At 41.3% G+C, this 27688-nt stretch overlaps 1 protein-coding gene across 2 annotated transcripts in view; it reads right to left on the bottom strand.

Moving 5' to 3' along the window:
- Positions 1 to 6746, bottom strand: part of Nuf2 (NUF2 component of NDC80 kinetochore complex) — a 30262-nt gene extending 23516 nt beyond the window's left edge. Inside the window, exons 1-3 of one of the 2 annotated variants that reach the window (XM_036202494.1) lie at positions 6571 to 6746; positions 4953 to 4987; positions 208 to 345 (exon numbers count right to left, since the gene is read on the bottom strand). In XM_036202494.1, coding sequence (XP_036058387.1) covers positions 208 to 330 — 123 coding nt within the window. In that variant the 5' untranslated portion in view covers positions 331 to 345; positions 4953 to 4987; positions 6571 to 6746. Of the gene's footprint in view, positions 1 to 207; positions 346 to 2484; positions 2598 to 4952; positions 4988 to 6570 lie in introns of those variants that run through there. The other variant, XM_036202495.1, reaches the window with a different exon arrangement.
- Positions 6747 to 27688: the final 20942 nt, after the last annotated feature.

Here is a 27688-nt window from a genome sequence, read left to right as displayed (position 1 = left end):
GAGTTCCCAATGGGATGAAGAAGTTGCCCCACATATAAACTTCATGTTATTTTAAAATTACACCAGGTGAGAGATTTTTCTCTAGATTAAAAATGACTGGCCCACAACAAATATGAGGGCACTCACCTTCCTTCCCACACTACAGACCCAGTAGCTTACTTTATTCATAAATATTAGGATCTCCATGTAAAGACAAGTGCATTTTACCTTTGGGTTTGGATAGAGATCATTCTTAGAGAGGTTTTTGCCATCAGCTCCTGTTAGTATTTTATTTCGAATATGAACCACAATCTCAGTTACATTGTATCTGGGGAATGACAGCGTCTCCATTCTGAGAGTCTCCTCCTAGTTTAAAGAAGAAAAAAAACAAAGATCAGATATGCACAATGAATAGTCTTTATAATCTGCAAGTTAGTACTTAGAGAAAAATGAACAAGCTGTGCTTGAACTGTTCACAGTAGTACTATCATTGAACATCTGAATTAGGTAAAGAATTTTAAGCCAGGCATGGTAATGCATCCTGGTAACCCCCAACACCTAGGAGGTGGAGGCAGGAGGATCAGAAATTCAAGGTAACAATTACAAGTAAAATTCAAGTCTAGACTGATTCTGTCCTGTCTCAAAACAAGATGAATGTTATTCACATATACATACAAACACACACTGAAAGAAAGGTGGTATTTTACCCTAAAGTAATTTTTATCACAAAGTAATAGTCGTTTTCTGTTAATTTTTCTAATGTTCTTTTCCATAAGGGATAGAGGCTTTGAGTTGACACACAATAGGAAAATCATGTTGTTTTCTTTTTACATGAGGGCCAGAGTATTTAACAAGATACCGAGAACTACTTCTCAAAGCATAAGACAGGCAGTGGCAGCAGCAGCTAAATAAAAGCAATGCTAACACAAGGCAGAAAATAAAAATGCACTCTGATTTGAGATCCCACTCAATACACACACAGGAAGATAGCTAATAAGATTTAAGACGCAAGCAGGGGTGAGAGCTGGGGCAGAGGGAAAGGAAGATGTAGAGGGAGAGCGGAAAGAGAGGCTGTAATTTAAGGCAGGAATCCCTTTCACCAGAGCAAGAACTTAAAACACATAAACTAGCAAAAACCCATTTGTCCTAATGTGTGCAGATAATAGATTATTCCTACTGGTGTCCTCTTAAAATAGTACTTGTCATAATTCTGTCTCCCTTACACATCCCAGAGCACAGCTGGCAACGTTTGGAGATATTTTTAGTTGTCAAGACAAGAATGCAATGGCCAGAGGCCAGGCATCCTGCCAAATACTCTCCAATGCTTTGGGTGGCTTCCTCCGTGGTGGTGTCTGTCCAAAAGGCCACTACTTCCCAAAGTGAGCAGAGACCAGAGTGAACATATTCAGTTCTGCAAATGAACTGAAATGGCTTTTTTTTTTTTTTTTGCCAGAGCTGAGGCTCGAACCCAGGGCAAGCGCTCTACCACTGAGCTAAATCCCCAACCCCCAGCTTACAAGTTTTGAAATCGAGTTTAGGCTCTCACTGTTTCTTAGAACAATTATGAATAAAAAAGAAGCTCCAACAACTTGTCTATCATCCCAATAAAAGGAGGATGGCTCCCTAAAACATGGTTGTTAAATAACACCCTGATTCTCACCCTCTCAACATCACAGTCCCCAGGAACTCCAAAGGCTATTTCCTTCTACTCTAGTGTGTCTCTAGTAAGTAGAAGACACTTCCCACACCATTGAGAAATGCTGCTGTAACCTCATTACTGATCCTATTTTTAGACACTGTAACTGCATAGAATGCACTAACCCTTATTTACAGGACACTGCTATTGTAGAATAGTACTTTAAGGTATGTTACTTTTGTTTACATTGCATTTGTTTAACTCTGTGAAGCTGTGTTACTGTGCCTGTCTAAAACACCTGATGCTCTAATAAAGAACTGGCCAATGGCAAGGCAGGAGAAAGGATAGGCAGGTCTGGCAGGCAGAGAGAATATACAGAGGGAGAAATCCGGAAAGGGAGAGCTAGAAGAAGTCAGAGGAGGGGAGGCACCAGGGTCCAGTCACCCAGCTACACAACCAGCAAGCCACAGAGTAAGGGTAAAGTTTACGGAAGTAATAGAATGGGAAAAGCAAAAGTGTGTGGGGGTGGGGGTGGGCCATGGGGGGGGGGGCTAATTTACAGTTAAGGAAATAAGTCCAGCTAAGGCCTGGCATTCATAAGTTAAAAAAAAAAAAAAAGCCTCTGTGTATTCATTTGGGAGCTGGGTGGTGAGCCCCTAAAGAGAGTTAAAAAAAAAACAAACCCAACAACACATTGCTTTCAAAAATATGAAGAAAGCTGTGATGTCCCTTCTAAGTCTTCTCTGCTACAAGATTAAATACTACTTCCTTACATGTGGCCACTCCTTTATGAAACTATTTTGGAAACCTTACCATATTTGAGAGAGAAGAACACACCTTTTCCTACTCCAACAAAAATCAGTACAGACCTGTATCTAAAATGGGAGTAGTTTCTGGCAGTAGTATCAGGCAGGAAATAATTCTGAAGTGGCCATCATGAGGCGTCCCATCATTAAGTTCTGACACTCCCTCCAGGTCAATGATGTCAGAACCCACAGATGAGGGCTTACCCTCCCAAACCCCACCCCCCCCCCGCTCCCACCCCCCACCCCCGTTCCCCTTGGACACAATGGCCACAAGCCCTGGCCACAAGCCCAGGCCGTTTTACTTATGCTTCGGCAGTCCACCCCACACTGCAGTTCCCACCACGCCCCCCTGGGGGCTGATTAATCTCTAGAGCAGCTCAGGCAGAAGGAAAGACAAGGTATTAGGAGGGATGAACAGCAGATGAAGAGACAACTAGAGTCAGGAGGAGGGAAGGACTTGGAACCTCTGGGAACTACAAAGTGTCTGGCTACCCGAGAGTTCCTCAAAATCAGCCCTTTGGGGATTTTACAAAAGTTTTATCATGTAGGTATGACTGATTTTATCAATGCCAACAATATCCAGTCTCTCCCTTCCCCAGGATCGGGGACAGGGGCTGAATGTCCTAACCCCATCGGTTTGCCTTAGCTTTCTGGTAAATCACTCCCCACTGCCCCCTACTCTCTATGCCCAAGGGACCAGAGACTGCCAGGCAACAGCTAACCATGAACATATAAAAATTCACTTATCGCTAGGCAGTGGTGGCGCACGCCTTTAATCCCAGCACTTGGGAGACAGAGCCAGGTGGAATTCTGTGAGTTAGAGGCCAGCCTTGGGCTACAGAGTGAGTTCCAGGAAAGACGAAAAGCTACATAGAGAAACCCTGTCTCAAAAAAAAAAACAAAAAAAAAAAAAAAAAAAAAAAACAAAAAAAAAAAAAAGTTCACTTATCACTGTGACCATTCCCAGGATTTGGGGATCTGTGCACCAAGAACTTTAGACAATAACAAAATGTATATTTCACACCAATACTGTCCTACTTAAATTACCCCTGAAATATTTTGTCAATATTTTTGATAAGTTTTATGCCTCCCTCTCTGCTGTTGCAACAAGCCAAATCAGACCAAATCAGGAAAAGCCCAGGTTTAAGGGGTAAAGCACTCCTGGGTGATTCCCTGGCCCCACAGAAAGAAGGGGAGGAGACCAGAAGAATCACAAGTCTGTTTATATGTCCCCTGTGGATGCTGCTTATATATCCCCAATGGCAGTCATCCTGAGCCTCTCTGGGGGAGGAGCTGTGTTTGGCGGGCTTTGAAGGGGCAGGTTTGGGGAGCAGTGTCTGGGAGGCTCTGAAGCTGTGTGAGATGGAGCTCCTACACAATCTTCCCTTGTGCTGATCTATGTTTGTGTGTGTAGGTCCACGTGGACCAGAGGCAGTCTCTAATTTTGTTTCTCAAATACCATTCCCCTTATTTATTTAGATATGGATTTATTTATTTAAAGATATGGTCTCACAGACCTCCAAGTCACCAAGTAGGTTACATTGACTGACCTGTAATATGAACTTCAAAAGGTCTTATTTAAAAAAACAAACAAACAAACAAACAAACAACAAAAACCAAACAAACCCGGAGCCAGATATAGGGGTGAACACTGAAAGATCAGAGAAACAGAATAAGCCACAGTCAACCTCACCTCGTCTTATTTCCTCAGACTGAAAGCCTCTGAGTCCTCACTGGAATGGATCTCAGCTGAACTGCTGCTAAAAAGCCTCTAGTTCCTGATCCTCACGCCTTATATACCTTTCTGCTTCCTGCCATCACTTCCTGGGACTAAAGGCATGTGTCCTTCCCAAGCAAAAACATGAGATCTCAAGTGTTGGGATTAAAGGTGTGTGCCACCACACCTGACATCTATGTCTAGTTTGATGGCTGGCTCTGTTCTCTGATCCCCAGATAAGTTTTATTGGGCTGCACAAATAAAGTATCACCACACCGACCACCAGACATCTGCCTGTCTCCCTCTCCACAATGTTGAGAACTATTGGACCATGCCTAGAACTTAAAACAAAAGGTCCTGCCTTTCCTAATGGGGCTATTTCCACAGATAGTCAATATCTTCTTAAAACATAATACCAAATGAATTCAACACTCCAGATCCGGTCAATCTAGGGCAGAGTATTAACACAGCAAGGAATTACCTCTACTGATTGTGGGTAACTGTAGCACTCATGTAGAAATGCATTTACAGTCCACTGAAAGAAATGCTAAGAGCGTCAACATGGCCATCCTATGTGAGCCTGGATTTCCCCCACACTCTTCTTATATCAATATTTGAACTTTAAGCTATTTTCATCTTCTACTACTGAATTTCATAAGTGCAAACTTTTGTGTCAGAGATAGGATCATCTCAGATCTAGATTTGGACCCTTCACACATTAGCTATCTATTTCAGTATAAATTACAAATGCACGGGAAAGTAAATTATCCTACCACAAGTATAGTAGTTTGGTGTGTTTCAAGAAACTACATACCTCTGCAGACTCAGGAATGGCTCAGCAAGGTCCTTCTGTAGAAAGAAGTTTACGGATGTTTACATTAGAAAAGTGTAGACCCAGGCAGAGGCTTCTCCACAGTACAGCGCCCTCTCTGCAGAGGAAAGATCTCTGCACAAGAAAGGACTATTTCTGATCCCTGCCCAGGTACAGATGGCGATGGCATGGGAGAAACTTCATCAGTAGAGCAATACAGTCTCCATTCACTGTGCATGCCCTCCGGCCACAGTTCCAAATCCTCAGTCACTTCCTAGCCTCTGACCACTCTCTTTATAATCAGCCAGTCTAGTCCTCCCGTGTGTTAGGCACATATTAGATTCTGGGTTGTCGTCCCCCCCCCCCCCCAATATTCTGAGGTCAGTTTATTTCATAGATTAACATGACGAAGCTTTCAGAGGGAAAAGAGTAAATAAGTATTCAATACGTTTCATCTTAAGTCTTGGTTTTTGAAACTGTTCGTAAAACCATTACTAAGAGGATACTTGATAAAGCAAGCTACACCTGGATTAGAGATTTTAACAAGGCAGTGAGTCTAAAATATCTTCATGATTATTATCACACACACTCCCTCTGCTGATGTGATGTACACTGTTCTAGGGTTAATACTTATAAAGCATCAAATCCTCACAAATGTACAATCGGCTTACCTATCACACAGATTTCAATCTTTTCCCCTCAAGTTTCTAAAGTCTTTAATAATCTAATGCTCTTTCTGGTTCAAGTTAATCCCTTCAAGACTTCTCCTAAACTTCCAATGCCTCATTACACCTGCATGGAAATCTCTGTGCCTCATTACACTTGTCTGGGAATTTCTGACAACCAGTTTCCCAATCTGAAGCTATCAAGAGGCTTACACCTGCAATTAGTGGGCATAATGACCTTGTCTCATATCCGAATTCTCAGTCTTTCAGTGCAATTCCAGTTCCAACTTATTCGTGTGTGTGTGTGTGTGTGTGTGCGCAAGCAGAGGAGGCTTTTACTTTGAGTTCATAGCTCAGACTAAAGTAATTTAGATACAGTAAAATGACTCTGACATGCTAGCTCAAACAGGGCAGATTTCCACTACTGGCTCCTCTTTCACCTTTATCTGTAACACTACAAAGCAAGGCACAGCATGCACTGGAACAGCTGTTAAATTTTATACATTAGGTTTGGCAATGCAAGTAACTCCCAAATTTAATGAATTAAATGAGAAAGTTCCTGAAAATCGTGGGGAGGGCCTATTGTTACACACGAGTAGAGCCATGTACACTCAGCTCCCTTATTTTAGGATTAAGTATGACATTTTCACCTTCTGATTCATGAGTCTGGGTGTAAGAGATGGAGCAATGGGGATACCTAGAGAAGTGACAAGCATTCACCACGAAACAAGTCCCACTGACGCCACTCTTGCGGCTCACACCTGCAATTTCAGCATTCGAGAGTTAGAAGCGAAAGGATTAGGAGTTCAAACAAGCCCCAGGTACCTGGTGAGTTCCAGGACAACTTGGATTCTTTAGACCCTGTCTAAAATCAACACGCAGAAGCTGAAGTCAGCGAACCCAGGCGCCCCGACCCTAGATCTCCTCCCGCTCCTCCGGCGGCCGCTGGCACTCACCTGCGGTCGCAGCAGCTCTCAGAAGACAGGAGACAAGCGAAACAACAAACCCCAAACCCCCAACTGTTGTCACTTTTCAAACCAGCCGCCTTGGAGCACGAAGCCCGCCCCTTTCCGCAGAGCGCGCTTCCTCCGCGACGGGTGCCCGGAGGGCTCAGAAGAAGCACGGTGGGTGGGGCTCGAAGTGCGGCGCGGCAAGCCTGGCCCCAGGCCGGCGGAACCATTGTTCAGGGAGTTGGCTTCTAGTCGGAACTGTGACTCCGCTGGACAGAGGAGCACAGCAGCTAGGGGGCGGAGTTCCGGGCGGTGTTTACTCGGTTGTCAGCGACTTCCTCCGGAACGTTATGGCTGGTGTCCCGTTTAGCGAGCAGACCGTTCCTGCGTCCTTCTATGGGTCTCTGAGAGTACAGTGGGTAAAGGATGTGTTGTCTCTCCTAAATCAAAAACATTGTAGAGAAACCTGCTGTAATAGTAACAGTGTCACTGATAAGCATTGGTGGGGTCAGATTCTGCCTTGCATATTTGTACGCATCATTTCACTTAAGGGTCATGAAAGCTTGGGACGGAAACGCGAGTGGGTGGATACGCATTGTTATTTTGTCTTAGAAAGAACGCTCTACGTTAGAGAGATTGCGTAAGTGACCAAAGCCACCCTCAGGAGTTCAAAAGTAGTCTAGCCGGAATTTGGGTACAAAGGAACTGAGCCCCCTGTAAGCAAGGCTTGTAAAGATGGGAGTTCGAATAGTTCATCTTGTTATGACCAAATCTCAGGGACCCTCAAAAGACCACCATGGACACTGAATCCCGTATGTAAAAGCAAAGAGCCTTTATTTTCAAGCTCTGAACTAGGTCCCTCTGTCCTATGAGGAGGTGAAAGCAGAGTCGTGAGCCCAGCCAGGGTAGGTTTTTTATCATAGCAGAGGTTGGGGTGAGGAGATTGCCAGGGTTCAGGAAACTCGTTGGCTGATATTTGTCTAGGGGTATCTGTAAAACAAAAATAGGTGTGTGCTAGACTCAGGGACATCTGGCCACCTTATCCAATGGTTGGAATTTTGGGGATGTCAGGTACTTTCCCTTAGATGTAGACCTTCCCTGGGTGGGGTCAGCTTATGGGTTTTCCTGGATCTGGTAGTTGCCTGCCAGGAATCCAGAAGCTGTGTCTGGGCCCCTAAGCCTGTCATGGCTGCAGTGTGGTCTAGCTGTTTTGAGGCCTCTCCACACATCTGATCAGGCCTTCTCTCACATTCCAGAACACTGCTCTGAGAGAAGTAATTTGGAATGATCTGGAGTGAAATTAAGTCTCTGAATCATAATTTCTTCCTGTCTCTTATAATACCTCTCCTGGAGCCAGGTACCACATGTGCTTTCTACAGATTAAGATAATAATCCTCTCTGCTTCATAGAGTATCATTAAGATTCAGGGAATTAGTTCGCATAGTATGCTAAAGAAAGTGGCAAAATTGTGAGTGCCCAATAAGTATTATCTGTATTTTGGTTTATTTGTACATGGTTTGTAGTTTTAAAAAAAGTCACAAATGGTAGGTGCTCAACAATATCTAAAACATTGAGCATCTAAACTAAGAACACGTGAACCACTCGAAGACCAAGTGTAGAGAGACTACATGGTCTTTCTCAGAAGAAAACTGAGATGAATGTATGATCAGGAGCTATTTGAGAGATAATTTTTACTATAATTTTAACAGCTGGAAGTATGTTATAATTTAAATTGTTTATAAAATAATGGCTTGTTCACATTTCTTAATTACAAGGATACATTTTGTAATTTGATTTTTTTTCCAAGTTAGTTACCTAATACTAACTCTTTTTAAAATGTGTGTGTGTTTGAATGTAGGCACATGTACATGTGCATGGCAGAAAAAAAACCTTGAGTGAGTGACACCCTTGGAGACACCATATACTTTCTTTGAGATAGGTCCTCTAATTGGCCTGCGCCTCACCAATCAGGCGATACTGAGCTACCCAGTGAACTCTAGGGATGCCTACCTCCTCCTACCCAGTACTGGGAGTACAAGTGCATGTCACCATGACTGGCTGCTGGGGAACTAGGGCAGGCCTCATGCTTGTGAGGCAAGCCCTTTTCACTGTACTGACTTGTAGAGACCCACAGAGGTTTTCTAGCGAGAAATTATTCAGGGTCCGAGAATCTGAGCTTGCTTTACCCAGCTGGGCTGCATAAGGGGATGATTTGGCCACGAGCCAGTTTACAAGGTGTTTGGAAGGGTCTATACTTGGCTGTGTGGTGTGCTTTGATCTAGCAAGGGGGAGGTCTTTTGTTCCGCACCTTGGCATTGGTGTAAAAAGCTCTTTTGAAGAGGCAGAAGGATTCAGTGGGTTTTGATCCACATCGTCTCCAAGCTATCCTGTGTTTCTGTCTTTCTCCTATTCATTATCTTTCTATCTAAAAGTTTCTTATCCCTCTCTCCTTCCCATAGGAACTCTTTAAAAGGTGGGAGCTGGCCTCCCACACTGACTGAACTATCTGCAGACCAACATACTTGGCTTTTTGAGGTGAAAGATGAAACAGCAAGATTCGCATATCTTTCTAGGGTTTGATTGTAACCATAAAGATGCTTACTATGGTGGAGAGTTAAATTACAGCACGGAGATACCCTCAGCAAATGATGGAATCACACCTTGACAAACACATTATAAATCCAAAGTATTCTGTGGAAATGTGTTTGATGCTCTTAACATACCAAGGATCATAATCTAGGAACACACTATCCACACAGTATCAGTTGTTTTCCCCTTGATCATATGATTTGACCGGTCAGGAGCAGTGCTTGTTGTCACACCCCAGCATTTAGAGAAAATATTGTCATGCTTTTTGGTGCCCTTGAGATTTGAAGTAATTTCTATGGAATGGATATTTTTGATATTATTATACAATTGATAAGTCATAAGTGGAAGCCTCATAACTGAGACCAGTTGCATGCTTTCTGACTGGCATGGCATTTTTTCTCTTCCTCTGTGTACACACACACACACACACACACACACACTCAGTCTACTCTTTCATTTTCCCCTTGAGACTTTATTTCTGCCGCTACCTTTCTATACAACATCCTACCTAAAAATCACCTCCACCATAAAGCCCAACTCTATAGCCTGGTATGATAGGATCTCCATGATCCTGACACTATTTACCTATTCATTCTTTTCCAGTCTACTCACCTATTTATGACCCTGTTTTTTTTTTTTTTAATATACTCTGAGACATTTCCTCATTTTTGTTGACTGCCAAGCTCTTCTTCATCCTTACTTAATCTTTTAAAAAAAGATTTATTTGTTTGCTTATTCATTCATTCATTCATTCATTCATTTATGCATGCATGCATGCAGGCAGTGTTCTGCCTACATGCATGCCTGCAGGCCAGAAGAGGGCACCAGATGGTTGCTGGGAATTGAACTCAGAACCTCTGGAAGAAGAGTCAGTGCTCTTAACTGCTGAGCTATCTCTCCAGCCCCAGCCTTACTTAATCTTAAGAGATCTTTAAGAAGCCGTCCTTAGCTTTTATTCTGAATTAGTTGACTTCACCCCTTGTTTTCATGACTTTCATTATTCACTTAAAAATACTAATTGAGTTCCAAATCGTGTGGTAAGAATAGGAGAGAAAAAACAGTTCGGGGATCATTGTAATGATCCACGTACATGAAGATGGCGGCCTACAGTAAGGGGACACTGCCAACATGGCCAGGAGCAAATCTAGAAAAATTTAGGGAGTGGATATGTATGAACTTGATGATTAAATTGTGAACCCAGACTGGAAGTGGGAGAAATAAAGGATGGGGCAGACTGCCCAGTTTGCTATCAGTTGTCTGTAGCTTGGTACAAGACCCCGTACATTATAGATACTTAATAAATACCTAATAAGTGACTGAGTTTTCTTGCTTAAGCACCTTTTCAACCGAGGTGCCATTTTCTGCTTTGGGTAACATAGAGAGGTTCACTTGGGAGGTGACTGGTGGTTTCATTTTCTAGTAGATCTACTTCTGGATTCCTGTGAAACACACCTGATAATATTCAGATAATGACAATCAGTTAAATGATGTGAAACTCAAGGGATATCAGAGGTGGAGTTTTTCCATACAAAACACACCCCAAGCCGGGCGGTGGTGGCGCATGCCTATAATCCCAGCACTCGGGAGGCAGGGGCAGGTGGATCTCTGTGAGTCTGAGGCCAGCCTGGGTCTACAAAGTGAGTTCCAGGACAGCTTCCAAAGGTACAGAGAAACCCTGTCTCGAAAAACAAAACAAAAACAAAAACAACAACAACAAAACAAAACAAAACAAAAAACCACCCCAAACAAACAAAACCCACATCATATCATCTTCTGTTTTGTGTCTGTCTCCTCTCTTCCTGCAGTCTCGTTCCTAATATTCTAGGTTCCCAGCACCTAACATTGCATACACTGATGAGGAGTGTTTGTTAATGAAGTGAATAATTTTCTTAAAAACATCTGTGGAGGGGCCCCAAAACAGCTTGACTACACAGCTTCTATGACAGGCTTCCTGGTGGGCAACACCCAGATCCAGGAAATGCTATAAGCTGACACCACCCAGGGATCTACCAAGGGATGGGGGAGTACCTAAAGCTAATCAGAGTCCTGAACCCTGGAAATCCCCTTACCCCAACCTCTGCTATGATTAAAAAAAAAAAAAAAAAAGCCTACCCTGCCAGAGCTCAGGGCTCTCTGCTCACCGCTGCTTCAGACAGACAAAGGGACCAAGCCCCAGAGCTTAAAATAAAGGCTTTTTGCTTTTACATGTGGGATTTGGTCTCCATGGTAGTCTTTTGGGGGTCCCCAAAATCTGGGCATAACAAACAACAAAGCCTTTTTTCCTTCCTTCCTTCCTTCCTTCCTTCCTTCCTTCCTTCCTTCCTTCTTTCCTTCCTTTAGTGAGTGAGTGAGTGTGTGTGTGTGTGTGTGTGTGTGTGTGTGTGTGTGTAGGTCAGAGGACAGCTTTCAAGAGTTGGTTCTCTCTTCCCACTGTGCGGGGTCCAGGGAGGAAAAGGAAGTCATAGGATTTAGTTAAGTACCTTTATCCATGAAGTCATCTTGTTAGCCCAAGAGTCACTTTTTAAAATGTGGTGTCTCTGACAGGAGAAAGAAATTGTAAATAGCCTCAAAACCATTTTAAAAAATACATGCACTTTGATTCTATTTGCCCTCCCAATTGCATTCATTCATATTTTCTATGAGGAATAAAGGATGACAAAATATCCCATTCAATTTTGTTGTTTTGTTTTGTTTTTCAAGACAGGGTTTCTCTGTGTAGTTTTGCGCCTTTCCTAGAACTTGCTTTGTAGACCAGGCTGGCCTCAAACTCACAGAGATCCGCCTGCCTCTGCCTCCCGAGTGCTGGGATTACAGGCGTGCACCACCACCGCCCGGCTCCCATTCAATATTCACAACCCGAAAACAGTATTCCAATATTTGATATGCAAGAGGCTATTGTAATGCTGCCTGGTCATATTAGCATTTGAACATGTCACATGATGGCTGATTCATAAATTCTGTGGTGGTATCATTGATAACCTCATTCTGTTTACTCATGAATAATATTTACTGCTGTCTTAAAAATGATGACCATCCATGAATAGCAGTCTGAAGTGAAATTATAAAAATTAATTTTATATCAAGGACATCTAACAGAAAACCTTTAAATTACTCATTAAGAGGGATTAATGAATGTAGGAATATATACAAAAGCATAAACATGCAGGAATGTGATTCTACACTTGCTCAACATCTCATATGACAGGAATCACCAGTACCATTTGTGGCTTGCTGCCATTACAGGTAACACAGAAAATACAGAACTCTTTATTCATGGGTGTCATAATATGCTTTGAGTATATTTACTAGTTGATTTGAATAAATAGGTAAGATGTGTAATTTTTTGTTATATTCTCGAATTAGTATTATAGAGCATAATTTCATATAAATAGCTGAGGCGTCCCTACACTGAAAATATAATACAATTTAACATGGAAAATTCCAGTAACATAGTTGTGTGTTCAGTATAGTCACTGGGTGGCGCTGCTGTATCGATTTTAACCTTACTGTGAATTCATTCCAGTTCATTTTACATAAGCAATCCAAACTACAGCGATACACCTAGGACACAATGTTCTAGATTAAAAAAAAAAAAAAAAAAAAAAAAGATTCTAAATGTATAGTCCTTAAAGTACATGTTTAGAGTCCTGTCTCAGGCAGTAAAATAGCAGTGAATTCAAAGCAGTTGTCTGCATTTTATTTCTCTTTAATCATTCCAAGCTTATTAATCTGCTTGCCTCCTTAGCCATGTTCGTCTTTGTTGGAAGTTTTGGAAATTGACTTATACATTTGGGATACTTCAGGCAGTATTTGTGTTAAGGACTATATAATCTGTAGCTGTAAAATACCTAACCTTTGCTGAATGTGATGATCTCTAAATAAATGCACAGATCTGGCATTGTGCTCTCTCTAACCCTAGAATACCTGCCTCAACTTTCACATGAAGTTATATTATTTTAATGTAGCTAATATAGGAACCCTTCTGAATCAGCAGTCAAACAGATTTGATATAGGGAAAATATTTGCTCAATGTGATTATTCAAAGTTTATATTATGGTAAATTTCCAATTTTGACTTTATGACAACCCATGGTGCTGTCATTTCATATTTCAAGGGAGCTGACAAGGATTTCTGAGGAAAATGTTAAAATTAATGTATTCCACCAGCTGTGGTGGTGTTTGCCTGTAATTTCAGGACTCCACAGGGAGAGATAGGCAGATCTCTGTGAGTTTGAGGCTGGTCTGGTCCATGTAGTGCCAGTCTGGTTTACATAGTGAGGTCAAAACCAGCTAGAGCTATACAGTGAGACTCTCAAAAAAGAATAGACATAAATATATACTAATTTTAAAGTTAATTATGTCAAAAGTAGTTACTCATGCCCACAATCCTAGCATCCAGAAGGCAGAAGCTGGGTGATCATTCCACGTTTGAGTTTAATCTGCTTAACAAGTGCCAGAAGACCCTGTCTCAATGTAACAACAAAAAGGGAATCAATTATAACATAAATTTTACAAGTGTGCCTTGTCTGGGCTCTTGTAGCTAGGGTATATTGTATAGCTATAAATTGTGTACTCATAAGTGTAGTGGATAGCCATCCCAGCATTGGTCTTGATCCTCGGTCTTCCACTCCCTCCTCTGCCCCGCCTTGTGGGCGTGATCATTACTGAAGCCTCAATGGGGGTTGGAACTTCCAGACCAATGCTGGGATGACTATCCACTACACATAAGCAAGTGTTATTTATTTGTTACTGTTAGTGTAGCCTCTTAGTCCTGGGCATTAGACAGTCTAAAATCAACATGACAGGAAATCCAGTGTCTGGAGTAGGCTGCTCCCTGGTTCGTAGTTGGTCCTGGGTAGGGGTGTGCTTATGTGGTGGAAGGGTCTTCCCATTCATCTCAATAATGAAGGCTTTACCCTCAGAATATGACTATATTTCAAAGGACACATTTCCAGCTCTGCACGATAACAAAATTCTAGGCTGGGTGTGGAGCTCAGACCAGTCATTCCAGCTCTTGGGAGGCAAAGGCAGGAGGATTGGCAGCCTTTGGTCAATCTTTTGTACCCAGAATGTTTGAGGCCATTCTGTGCTGCATGAGACTATGTCTTTAAAAATAAATTAAAAGGTAGATATGGATCTATTTGTGTTCTGTCACATGTGAACATCCAGTTACGCCAGTACCATTTGTTGAAGAAGCTTTCTTTTTTCCATTGTATGATTTTGACTTCTTTGTTAAAAATCAGGTGTTCATAGGTATGTGAATTTACAACAGGGTCTTCAGTTCAATTGTTTTGATCCACCTGTTTGTTTTCATACAAGTACCATGCAGTTTTTATTACTATAGCACTGAAGTCAGGGATGGTGATACCTCCAGAAGTTCCTTTATTATACAGGATTGTTTTAGCTATACTGGGTTTTTTGTTTTTTGTTTTTTATGAAGTTGAATATTGTTTCTTCAAGGTCTGTGAAGAATTGTGTTGGGATTTTTGAAGGGGATTGCAATGAATCTGTAGATTGCTTTTAGTAAGTTGCCATTTTACTATGTTAATCCTACCAATCCATAAGCATGGGAGATATTTTTATTTTTCTGATATCTTCTCCAATTTCTGTCTTCAAAGACTTCGTTCTTGTCAAATAACTTGGCACAGGAGACAACTTCCTGAATGTAACACCAGTAGCAGAGGCACTGAAATCAGCAATATATTGAACCTCCTAACACCGAAAAGCTTCTGTAAGGCAAAGGACACTGTCAGTAAGACAAAGTGGCAGCTACAGAATGGAAAACGATCTTCACCAACCCCAGATCGATCTGACAGAGGGCTGATCTCCAAAATATATAAAGAACTCAAGAAACTAAACATCAAAATACCTAATAATCCAAATTTTAAAATGGGGTATGGATTTAAATAGAGAATTTTCAACAGAAGAATCTCAAATGATGGAGAAACACTTAAAGAATTGTTCAACATCCTTAGCTAGCAGGGAAATGCAAATCAAAATGATTCTGAGATACCATCTTAAACATGTCAGAATGACTAAGATCAAAAATGTTAATGACAGCTTATGTTAGAGAGGATATGGAGTAAAGGGAACACTCTCCACTGCTGGTGGGAGTCTGCAAACTTGTACAGCCACTTTGGAAATCAGTATAGCGGTTTTTTAGAAAATTGGGAATCAATCTACCTCAAGACCCAGCTTTACCACTCTTGCCATATACCCAAATGATGCTCAACCATACCACAAGGACACTTGCTCAACTGTGTTCATAGCAGCATTATTCGTAATAGACAGAACATGGAAACAACCTAGATGCACCTTAACTGAAGAATGGATAAAGGAAATGTAGTACACTTACACAATGGAGTATTACTCAGAGGTAAAAAAAACAATGACATCATGAAATTTGCAGGCAAATGGATGGAACTAGAAAAAAAATCATCCTGAGTGAGGAAACCCAGACCCAGAAAAACAGAGACAGTATGTACTCACTCATAAGTGAATATTACATGTAAAGTAAAGGATAGCCAGGCTACAATTCACAGCCCCAATTTTCTTGGTTTATCTTAAATACCCTTAATAGCCACTCATTGTCCACCTCAGTACATGACCTAAAAATCTCCATGACTGTCATATAAAACATCCCCTGTAGGACACACCATCACTCTAGAGAGAAAGGATGAGTTATGGGTTCCCTCACTTTCCTCTTCTGTTTTAATCTCATTAACTGTTTGGTGATTGTAGTGCTTCAGGTTCTATTTCTTGCCGACACTCCCTCTACAGCTTTTCTCTTAAAGTATGTGAAAGAAAGACATAGAACACACTTGTTCCACCTTGAAGTTTAATTTCCTAATGCAAACCATTTTCCTTTGAGGAGTTCTTTCTTTATGTTTTAGCTTTAGGAAACTGTCTTGATTTTTGTTTGCTTTATTCCACTGTTCTTTATATGTCTGTCTCTCTGTGTATATGTGCGTGTCCATGGAAGCCAGAAAAGAATATCAGATGCCCTGGGGATGTGTTAAAGGCAGTTGCAAGCTGCCTGACTGTGCTGGGAGCTGAGCTCTGATCGCTTTCAAGAGCAGCACGTGCTTTTCACCACCAGGCATCCCTGCCTGGAATATCTTAGTCCTAGCTAGCATATGGACAGTCATGTGGGGCATGAATATATTTCACCCCTCTTAATGCTGTCATTTTAGATGTTAGCAAACCACACAGATGGAAAACCAAGCTGAGATCTTCAACTAACACTCTAACCAATCAGAAATGGCAGATATCACAAATAGTTTGCATGGTAAATCTAGTGGTTGATTAGGAAAGGTTAGCCAGCCAAGAAAGAAGCCTGGGGGATCTGTGTGTCCTCACCTCCCCAGCGCTGGAACTACAAACATGTGTTACCACACCTGGCTTTTTACGTGGGGGATGGGTGGAACTCATGCCTTCATGCTTATGTGGTGAGCATTTTCCAACTGAGCTGTTTTCCTAGTCCCGTATACAGAACTTCTGAACCCATGCTAAACAGTGCTTGGCTAGGTCTCAATATTGAATCACGTGATATTAACCCACCCTAACTTTTGAAGCCAAGGACATCTCACCTTCCATTAAATTCTAGAAATTTCTTAAGGTGTTTGTGTCTCTTATTCTTCACTGCAAGGGACCAAATGGAAAAGGAGTCACTGAACTGGAAAACAAGCAGGTCCAAACATGGTGATGTATGCCTGCAACCCCAACACTTAAGAAATGGCTGGGCGGCAATGGCACATGCCTTTAATCCCAGCACTCGGGAGGCAGAGCCAGGCGGATCTCTGTGAGTTCGAGGCTAGCCTGGTCTACAGAATGAGATCCAGGACAGGCACCAAAACTACACAGAGAAACCTGCCTCAAAAAAGAAAGAAAGAAAGAAAAGAAATGGAGAGAGGAATGTGGAAGTTCAAGGCTGGCCTAGAATTTCCTGTGTGGCTGAAGTTGGCCTTGAACTTTTAGATTAGGAAAAGGCCATGGCACACCAGTGTTCTAGTCACAGATATCATCTGTTACAATCTAAGTGGCTTAAATAACATGAATTTATTGTCCCACAGCTAGAAGTACCAACTCAAAGTATCAGGAGATAAATTACTCCTGAGAACTATAGGGATGAGTCTTTCCCCTATTTTCCCTCTTCTTGTGAGTTACTGGCAGTCTTAGACATCACGTTGTTGATAGATAACCACCTCAATCACTGCTTTCATCCTCACGTGGTATTCTCTCATTATGTGTGCCCATGTCCAAAGTTCCCCGTTTATAAAGACATCAATCATATTACATATAAACCATCCTAACAACCTCGTTTTACTTTGTGTAGAAATAGCCTAATTCCAAGCATTATCACACGCTGAAGTTTGGAGGTTAGAACCCCAACTTATTTCTTGGAGGAGGGCACAATTCAACCCATAAACATGATTCACAACATCATAAGCCAAAAAGTTTTCTTGGGTTGAATCTTCAAATAGTCAGATGGTTCAAGCCAGGACAAATGTACCAGCTTCCCTCAGAGCAAAACCAGTAGCTTTTTCTCCCTCTTTAATTGAGAACTAATTACTTATTGACATGCTGAGTACATGTGATTCATTTTATGTTTCTTAGAAATTGCTCTTTAAAAACACTGCCTGGTTATGTCCAAAGAGAACAAACAGAAATTAATCGAATTAGTGGCACTTCAGCCCTTCCACATTAACGGTTTCAAGAGAAACAGAGGATCTTCCTAACTTACTTAACCAGCAGTGCCTGTGAATTCGAAAGCTGGCTAGGAACATACACAGATAAAGTGGGAACCAGCATACCAATTAAGAAACAGAAAGATATATGCCCAAGTCTTTCAAGTTTTACAGAAACATTTCACTAATAGGATAAGAATTTGTACTGTATCAAGCTGATGAAAGAAAATGCTGGCCATACTTTCAGGAGGGAAGGCTAAAATCTCTTTAGATTATGTATTAGCCTATAGAAAAATGTCTGCCGTAAATCAAACAGTGAGGGGGAAGAGGAATAGGAATATCACTTACACAATTTAACTAAAACTTAGCTCTCTGAAAAGATTAAGATAGGTCTTTTATGTATCACAGAATCTAATCAACATTTATATGTATAATTCAGCTATCATTTGGCTTAAAAGGGCTTATTGGGAAATGTTATCATTTATACTATTTCCTACAGAGAAAATATTTTACTGTTTAAAATAAAAAATTTAAAAGATATGTGCGCAAGTCTTAAACTGCTGATAATGTAAGAATTATCTTATGGTCAACCATATTTATGGTGTATAACCAGTACTTATTTATTTTGGCTATAGAGTTACTTACATGCCAACACTATGAGGGCCTCATATGCTTCATTGTGGCACCATGCATTGATGAAGAAGGACCAGTATCTACAGTTCTGAACAGATGGTTGAAAGCTAAGTCAAGGAGTCTACTCAAGAGAATCTTACTTAGTAGGTAAGCCAACAAAAGATGTCTCTGTTGCTCTACTCCTTGCTCATCTTCCAGATCTGCAGGCTCACTGCAGAGCTCCTGATGGAGAACAGTAAGGAGTCTGAAGAGGACTTCACAAAGAATGTGGGGGAAGACCAAGTGTGTAAGCATGGGAGGAATGTTCACCCTGCCTTAGATATTCTGATGCAGGAACTTCCCAGTATGGCTTACTTGTTGGGCTTCAAATCATCAAAATAAAGAACAGATGGGCATTGTGTTGTCTACCTTGGAGACATGCAATGTGGCTTATTGGAAAAAATACTTTGAAGAGAACTAATTATTTCTAAGGCTGCATGTGAATGCACGCAATGTTTAGGGTAGGGTGCAGTATCTCTAGAGCAGTTCCTGAAGCCACAGAATCAAGAGAGGGATCCCCCACCCAGAAAAGCACAGAAGCAGGACTGTGGGGAAGGCGGGGCTGGAGTGAAACCACTTTGAGAAGTAAGCATCTCTCCAAGAAACCAAGCTCTCTGTTTTTATAGAGACCAGCCACAAAGGCCCGAACCATCAGAAATGAGTGAAGCCACTGAAAGCTGAAAATGTCATAATAATGCCTCAGAGCAGTGTGTGGATGTTTTCATACAAGCTCTGACTTGAATGCCTCTTGTCCCTGTCCCTAACTTTACAGAAAAAAAAAAAAAAAGGACTGAAAGAGAGCACTGGGCTCTATGCAATACTTGTCTTGTCCCTTTCCACATAGACATGCCTGTGTTGCTCAACTAAAAGTGACCAGAATGTCATGGTATCTGAGAGTCAGAGGTGTAAAGTAGCACAATTGGAGACGGTAATTAGAAGAACCAAAAACTAAAGGTTGGTAACGTTCTGTGCATTGTGAACATTCCCGAAACTGATCATCCTGTTCTCAGGAGAGATAGCTAAGTGAAATGTCAGATATAGTGTTTTTAGAAACAGACTCTGTAACTCAGTCAGGCCTGGAACTCACTATGTAGCCCAGGCTAGCCTCCACTCAGAGCATCCCTCCTGCTTCAGCATCCCAATGGCTGGGATGAACTGCTCTAGCGTCACCATACCCGGTGTTACCAGAGTTGAAAGCTGCTTGTCATCTCAAATATTCTTATTGACTATCCTCAGTGTTTAACTCTCTAATTCTTAAACAATTGTTGCACTCTCTGTTAAATATCCAGGAATTCTCCTATTTAAATAAAACTAGCAGAGCCATTTAACTAATTTATACTCATTTCCTGTTGGGCAGACATTGCAATGGCATTGGCAGAATAAATATAAAAAGGTATTTTGTGTATCGTACAGTTATAATCAGCTGCACATTGCACGATACTAGAGGGTCTATGAAGTGTGGCCACCCACAGGAAGAAGGGGCTGACCTCAAGAAGTCAGTAGAATCTTTACAGAAAACATGAATGGTATTTAATCTAGTCTTTAAAGGAGGACCCCTGAGAACATGCCAGCCTTTAACCTTTTGTTCAGTCTAAGTTCATACGGTTGCTTATGAAAGGATGAGGTTGGAGAAAAGACCTTCACTGAGCATCCTGGGTATGTAGCGGGGATCCAGGGAGAGAAACACTGGTGGAAGTGGAGAACCGAGATAGTGACCAGCGTCCCTTTGCCAAGACTTCCCTCCTGGCTCATCAGCATGCCCCCTGCCTGTCAATACTTGTGTTGTACTTAGTGGGAAAAAGTTAGTGGGGACCAAACAGCTCAGTCACCAACTCTTAAGAGTTTACACTTTGAAACATCATATGCCGTGAGGTACATATGACTTGGTAGGATAAGATTTGATAGAGCTGGCAATGCTGACCTCAAGGTGGGCACATGAGCACACAGAGGTACAATACACTCTCTCATTGTAGCTTCTAGAGCTCTTCTGGCATGCTTACGGTTTTTTTTTTTTAACAGTTCTAGTGGTGATGAGGCTTGTAGCTGCACTGTAGCTAGTTGTGAGGTTTAGAGAAAATCTCTGGAGATCTTTAAAAAAAAATCAGTCCTAAAACTAGCAGTTGGAATGAATTACCATTTTAATTGTACCATCTATAAGTAAGGGTGGTCTCAGGTCACTTCATTCATCAGTGATGATGCCACTGTGCTAGATTGGAAGTACACATCTGAAATGAATTCTTCAAGATATTATAGGTGTGTTGCTGGTTAAAATACGGGACTGGTGAAATTCAATTGCAGATAAAGTATGAAGATTTTTTTCAGTAGGAGTATTTTCCATGTGAGATTTGAATTGTAAAATATTACACTTAAATGCTCTGAATTTTAAATTAAAATTTGACTGTATATTCCTAAAATGTTTTTACTCCAGTATCTTTACTTCCATGTTGGCTTTCCTTTGGAAGGTAGGTACCAGAAAACCAAGCAGTGAGTCAGCCATAGATCTCCAGAGGCAAATGAAACTCACATACAAATAATGACATTGCAGGGTGAAAGTGTTTCCTTGTTAGAAATATACTGAGAGAGTGGTGTGTACCTTCACGGGAAGTTATTCACAGCCACAAAGGCCAGAGGACCCTCTCGCTGGGCTGAGAAAGATGGTGAAGTTAAGGCCTAATGGAGGGGAGCGGGAAGGTCGCCCAGGAGAGTGCACGCCTCGAGAAACAGTGGAGGGGGAGGTGTAAAGTCAGAGGGCAGCTAGTGATCCCTTTGACTGTGGCCTGTGTGTGAGGGAAAGGAACAGTGGCAAAGACTGGAAGCTAAGGCCGGCCCTAACCAAAGGAGCCAGACCAGCTACAAAGGGTGGAGGATGGAAGTCCGGATGGGGTGAGCAGTTTGACTTGGTGCTTTTTTGATCTATGATATATGTCACTGCACAGCAATGTAAGAAGGGTGAGCACCAAGATCTCCCTAACAATTCTCTTCAAAGGAAACCTCAGGCCCTCACTGTTGTCCTTAATATATCTCTTTAGAAATGTATTAAATAGAAAGGAAATATGATGAAGTAAGAAAATCACAAACTTAGATGTAAAAAGATCATGAGTTTAAAATACATACCACCACCCCTTCATGATGTCATTTCCTGTCTCTGTAACTCAGTTAGCCTCATATGTAAAAGTGACTAAGAATGCTCTTGCTATGCCTCAAAATTATGAGTAACTTTTGGCACACAGTGGAAGATCACTATATTACCAAGTAAGTTATCATTTTATTTATTACTCAGTCCCCTTTAGCCACTAAAGAATCTTACTTTATGTGACAAATATACTCTTAGTGGGTAGAAATCTTTGTTTCAAAATAGTCACTTTCCTCTCTATTAAGAAATGGTGTTTAGGGATTGGATATAACTGAGTAGTAGATGTGTGTTCAGCATGCCTGGGTAAAATATCAGCACCATAATGACAAAAACAGATGAAAAGAAGGGGGTAGGGGACAGAGGAAGAGAGAGGAGCTTGTAAATGAAGAATAACATACCTATTTGGATAAAAAAAAAAAAAACAGAAAATAGAAGTAAATATTTACTCCACATAATTGCCTTCATTTGATTTCCTCAACACCAAATACATCTAGATTTCCTTCCTAACCGGAAACCAGCATAGTCAGACTAGAGGTCCCAAGGGGATCTTGTGCCTTTACTTCATTCTGAAAGGAAACTCAGAACTGAAACTTGATTATCTATGGTCTGACTAAGCCATCTGAAAGTTGGAGCCAGTGGGTGAGTCAGGGTCTCAGACAGAGTGAGCATTTGATGAACTTAGCAGAACACTTGGACTTGAGACCTGGGAAAGCCAGAATGATGATAAGAACATACTCACAGGATAGATTATTCTTTATAAAGACTCATTCTGGAATGTGAAGAGCTGGCTCAATGGTTAAGAGCACTTGCTGCTTTTCCAAAGTAGCCAGGTTCGGCTCCCAGAGTGCATATGGTGATTCACAGTCATCCATTACTTGAGCCCCAGGGGATCTGATTGATGCCTTCTTCTGGCCTCTGCAGGCACTAGGCACACACATGGTGCACACAATTCATGCAGACAAAACACCCATATACATCGAACAAAGTACATCTAAAAGAACACCAAAGACTCATTCTGGATAACTGCAAGTGTTCTTGGTTTTAATCCTGCCCCAAACTCCATCCCAGTCACCTCTGTTCATATAAAACAGGCTACAGTAGCTAAAAATGTTGTCCAGTTGTCCAGAATGTTCTGGCCCTAGTCAAAGTCAGAAATCACCTTGGCTTCAACTATGTGTTTGTAGGCAATGTCCCTCGTACTTTGTATTGTTCATTCAAGAATAAATTACTGGTACCCCTCTTTATTCGTCTTTTCTCCTTAACATGTCTTGATGGATGTAGAAAACAGGCTGGCAGCTGAGGAAGAAGTACCCTTCGCCTTGCCTCTCCCACCAGGCTTGAGGTTTGATTATCCCAATGCACAGCAACCTGAGCTGAGTCCTTGCTTTAGCCTCACACTTTGGTTCCAGATCAGTAGGCCTGCTTGGAGCACAGCTGTGACCCAGTAATGTTCTTAGTGCTATGAAGCAGATGTATGGTTCCATCTGTCCCAGAAGACCAGATCTTCAGCCATTTGCTTGGGTCTCATTTTTGCACTGCTTCTTTCTTTATCTTATTAATTCTGGATTTGTGTCTGCAGTGCTTCTAAATCGATTACCAGTCAAATAAAGGTAGCCTTCCCCTCTGCCAATATGAATCTCCTTGAAACTCATGAATCCTGTTGCCGCCTGTCATAGCTGCCACTTGGTAATGGGTAGAGCATCTTCAGTCTTACAGCAGCTGCTAGAAGAGGGAGACTGTAACTCAGAGGAGGAATGGACTGTCCAAGCACAGCACTCGCCGTTTTTATCCAGCAATTTGCTTTATGGCAAATACAATGGGACAGCTGAAGGATGGAAATGCTCAGAGCCTGGAGTTCTCATCAGTTACATTCAAGACAAACATCTCAGGCTCCAGGTCTGGAATCATGGAGAAGATGTCTGCATCAGAACTTGACACTATTCATGAGTGGCCTCTACTGCAAGAGGATTTTCTCTTACCACATGAGAATGACAAGGCCATGCCCTTCAATATGTCTCCAAGCCTTAGACCGCCATGGAACAGAAAACAGAGTCCCATTATTGCAGGGGAGTGGGCAGTCAGTGACCTTCTCCCTTCTCTGTACCTTTCTGCCCTTGTAGAAAAGGGAGACTTTCACTGGCTGCCTTATGAAACGAAGTAATGGAGATGAAGTCAGCATTGAAAGCTAACAATGTGGAAGCAGAACCTAATATTCTAAAGTAAGCTATGATCTTAAAAAAATCATTTCTTAATTAAAACGATAGCATGGTGATTTTTATTCACGATCCATAGTACTGGCCAGGGGAAACAAAGAACAATAATTTTTTTTTTCTTAGAACATGTCGTTCCTTTAACAGTTTTCTTCTATGAGAAACTTCCCAGTTTGTTTCTTTTCAGGTCCCCACAAGCACAGGGCGATATGTCACATGCAAAGATGTGCCTCCAGTTTCACAATGCACTGTTACATACACCCTTCTGTTCTCTGTTGCAGATATCTTTGGATATTGTTGTTATTTTACCAATGAGGCAACTGGGATACTCAGAAACTCAGGATCCTTGATAATACACTTAACTTGAAAGTGTAGAAGTGAAGAAACATCAGTAAGTCCCACTAGAGACCTCACTCATCCCCTGTCAAAGACACCTCTGAGTTCGTTATCTCTCTTTTGCAGTATTGTGGGAACCCTCCAGGTTTACAAAAGATGTGTGAAGATGGGGGTGCTTAGTCTGAGTTTCAGCTGTCTTCTCCATAGTCTTAGCAATTAAAGGAAGAAGGCTGGCATTTTAGACACTGCTTTGACACTCAATAAAAGTTTACCCTTCCTTTTTAATGGTCTATCTGATAGTTCTGATGTTGTAGAACTGAACTTTCCACTGAGATATTTGGTTCAAAAGTCGATACCATATAGTTCATTTTTGCACCTTCCCAGTGCTTCCACAAAAACAAAAGACAAAGCACTATTAATTGGCTTTCTAACTCTTGAGTTTCAGAGCAGAATTAAGGGAAACAACTGGGCATCTCCTCAACTGTGTGTCTCTATCACAAGTTAATTACTTCCTGTGAGGAGCCAGGCAGATAATTACCCACCTAACCAGGCATAGTAGTAATTTGGAATTTAATCATTGTTTTGTATGATTAGTTATCTTTTGAGTTATGTTCAAGCATGCCTTATCATTCTGCTACTCCAAATAAAGGGAGAGACACCAATCTGGATGGTGAATGCAATCCCAGTAGGGAAAGGCTTGGTCCCTAGCACCAAGTTCATCACTTAATGGTGAAAAGCTGAGACAGGAGATTTAATATGGTCATATTGGGAAGAATGCATAAATGGGTTGGCTTTAAACGGAGGCAGACTTGGGGCAGAGGTCAAGAGGTTTGCATGATTAAGCAGTACTGGTCAAGGGCTGGTCGGCTTGAGCACTATCCCAGCTCTGCTTCTTCATGGTGGTCTGAAGAAGTCCTTCTGCACTTGAGAGGGCAGTCTGGCTCCCACAAGAGCAATTCTGCTCCAGCATGCAGGCTGGCCTTCATGAGTAAAGACCCTTGTTTGTTTTTCTGGAACTCCAAGGTGACTCAAGAGGAAAGAGGAAGGACAATGACTTAATCTCCGTAACTTTAGGGAAAACAAAGCAGAGACTGCAAATGAAGGCAGAGATGTCAAACATTGGTGTGCATTCCCCTACCTTGTGGGCCGGTCCAGATGAGGAGTCAATGCCTTTTTTTTTTTTTTTTTTTGGTCTTTTTATTAGTTCTTTGTACAGTGTATTTTGATCATATTTGCTCCCCTTCTCTAGCTCTCTCCAGATTCACCCACGTTTCCATAACTCACCCAACTTCATGTCCTCTTTATTTTGTTAAACCCATCCAATACAGTTCATGCTGGACATATACTCTTTGTGTGTGGCCTTCCACTGGAGCGTCATTGACTTACCAGGGGCTACATTCTTAAAGCAAACTGACTGTCTTATGTAGGACTTAATGCCCTGCTGTGTCTGGAAAACACTGTTTCCCTGTAGTCATCCACCACCTTTGGCTCTTAATAATATTTCCACCCCCATCAATGCTTTCAAAACTTTTTTCAATCCCAATAGCTTTTAGGTGTCTGTTTCAAAATAAGCAATAGGTTTCATACTTGATCCCATTTCCTCTCTAATCTTTGTACTGTGCCTGGCATAATAATGCTCATTAAAAATAATTTCCAAACAATTACAAAAGAAACTAATACTACAAACCTGTCATAGTAAATAGAAGTGGACATAGAGATGTATTTCTCTTCCAGACAAACAAATGAAGTCTCCAAGCAAAGCCAGTATTGGTGATATGGTTGGAAAAAAGATCATTTCAGTGTCCTACAAAGCAATACAGGAGCAAAGCTGAAGCAAGGTCATTTCCCTTTGGAAAAAGGATATGTCAGTCCAAAGCAGGCTAGATTTCTCCTGCAATGGGGCAGCCTTTCAGAGATACTCCTATATGTCTAAAATTCCCCCAAATAGTTCATTTTCATTGGGGTTTATGAAGCATCCAAAACTCTAAAGCTTGTCACTTATGACTTTTTCTTTTGAAAAAAAAAAAAAGCTGCCTTTGTAGTAGGTTATGGCGATCACTTAGTTATTTTGCCCTAACTATTTTACCCTTTTTTTAAAACTGAAAACACAAATGTGAATAGTTGTCTCCTAACGGCTCATCTGAAGTCCTTGCTGTGCCAACAGATGGCCCATGTTCAGTCCCTGGAGGTGACCCTTTAGGGGGACCATTTTTTCATCACTGTGTTTCTAGTTTTAAAGAAAGACAAAGTAGTGGGTAAAAAAACAGTGGGCAAGTGCTCACAAATACCGTTTCTTCCTGCTAAAGTCATGAGAGATGGACTGTAGCGACTGCATGGGACAGCTCCAGTTGATATTTGTGTTTCCCTCTGGCAATAAGCTTGTAGGCAACTTCTGGGTATACTTTTATGCTTCTGTTTATTTTCCACATTACTTTACTTGCTTAGATTACTTTAATAATCAAAGCATTGTTGAAAATGTTTGTGTTTTTTCATGAAGTGTTATTTTAAAAAATTATCCAACTTCATTTTAAATAGAAAAATTAAATTGAAAAAGGAGTATCTGTTTTCCCTTAGACACACTTCCCAGATTACAAATGCCAAAGATTTTGCTGCTAATGTAAAATTAAATGGTAGAAGTTGATGGTAGCAGTATGTATAAAGGTCACTTTCTCTGGACAACCTAGCTAATGAAGCCAGCTTGACCACAGGCCTTATCCCTGTCCTTAACACAGTTTCATCTGCCCCATTAAGAATCTGTGTGTTAGGCTTGCCAGTGAGATGATTATTCTATATTGAACTAAATGACAATTCCCATTTATTTAGAATAATAACAGATGCATTCTGAAATAAGCCCAATGCTAAATATTTCAAAGTCTCAAAACCCTTCCTGTTTGGGTGTGAAAAATATATAAAATATCTACATTAGCACATCTGCATCTTTGACCTTTGGACCACATACATTAAAGGAAATAATGAAGATATGCTAGAACTGCATAATAACGTAGTACTTTCATGATCCTGCACCCCCATTCATAAAGGGTGGGTTTTCCTTTCTCAGAATAGAGGCTCTGAAACTTCCTCCAGTACTGCAGATCTACCTGGTATAGCCATCGATGGCTAAACCTGCCAAGTCCATGGAGTGCAGGAACAGCAAATGATTTGCTCTCTTCTGTTACTTTATTAAACTCCTGTGAAGACTTTTTTTCCTCCCTAACCCTAAATTCAAAGAATTTCACTTGAGTGACATTCCTTATTATCATAGACATTTTTAGGACAGTCCTTAGTTATAAGTAACTGTTTTAGATTGGCTGGTAGCTCAGAATATCAGAGCTAACCTTTGCTCTGTGAAAATATGAGAGAAATAAGGAAGAGCAGCTTTTGTGATACGTGGTCTCTTCAATTATGAAGTCGTGAGGCCTGACATTGTTGAAAATTTCCTTTGTGTGCATATGAACAATAGGTTTCTCAAACTGATTGTCATATGTGGAGTATAATATT

The sequence above is a fragment of the Onychomys torridus genome, chromosome 11 (assembly GCF_903995425.1).
Source record: "Onychomys torridus chromosome 11, mOncTor1.1, whole genome shotgun sequence".
Lineage (NCBI taxonomy): Eukaryota > Metazoa > Chordata > Mammalia > Rodentia > Cricetidae > Onychomys > Onychomys torridus.
The sequence above is the reverse complement of the archived record's forward strand: the minus strand, read 5'-3'. Positions and strand labels throughout refer to the sequence as shown.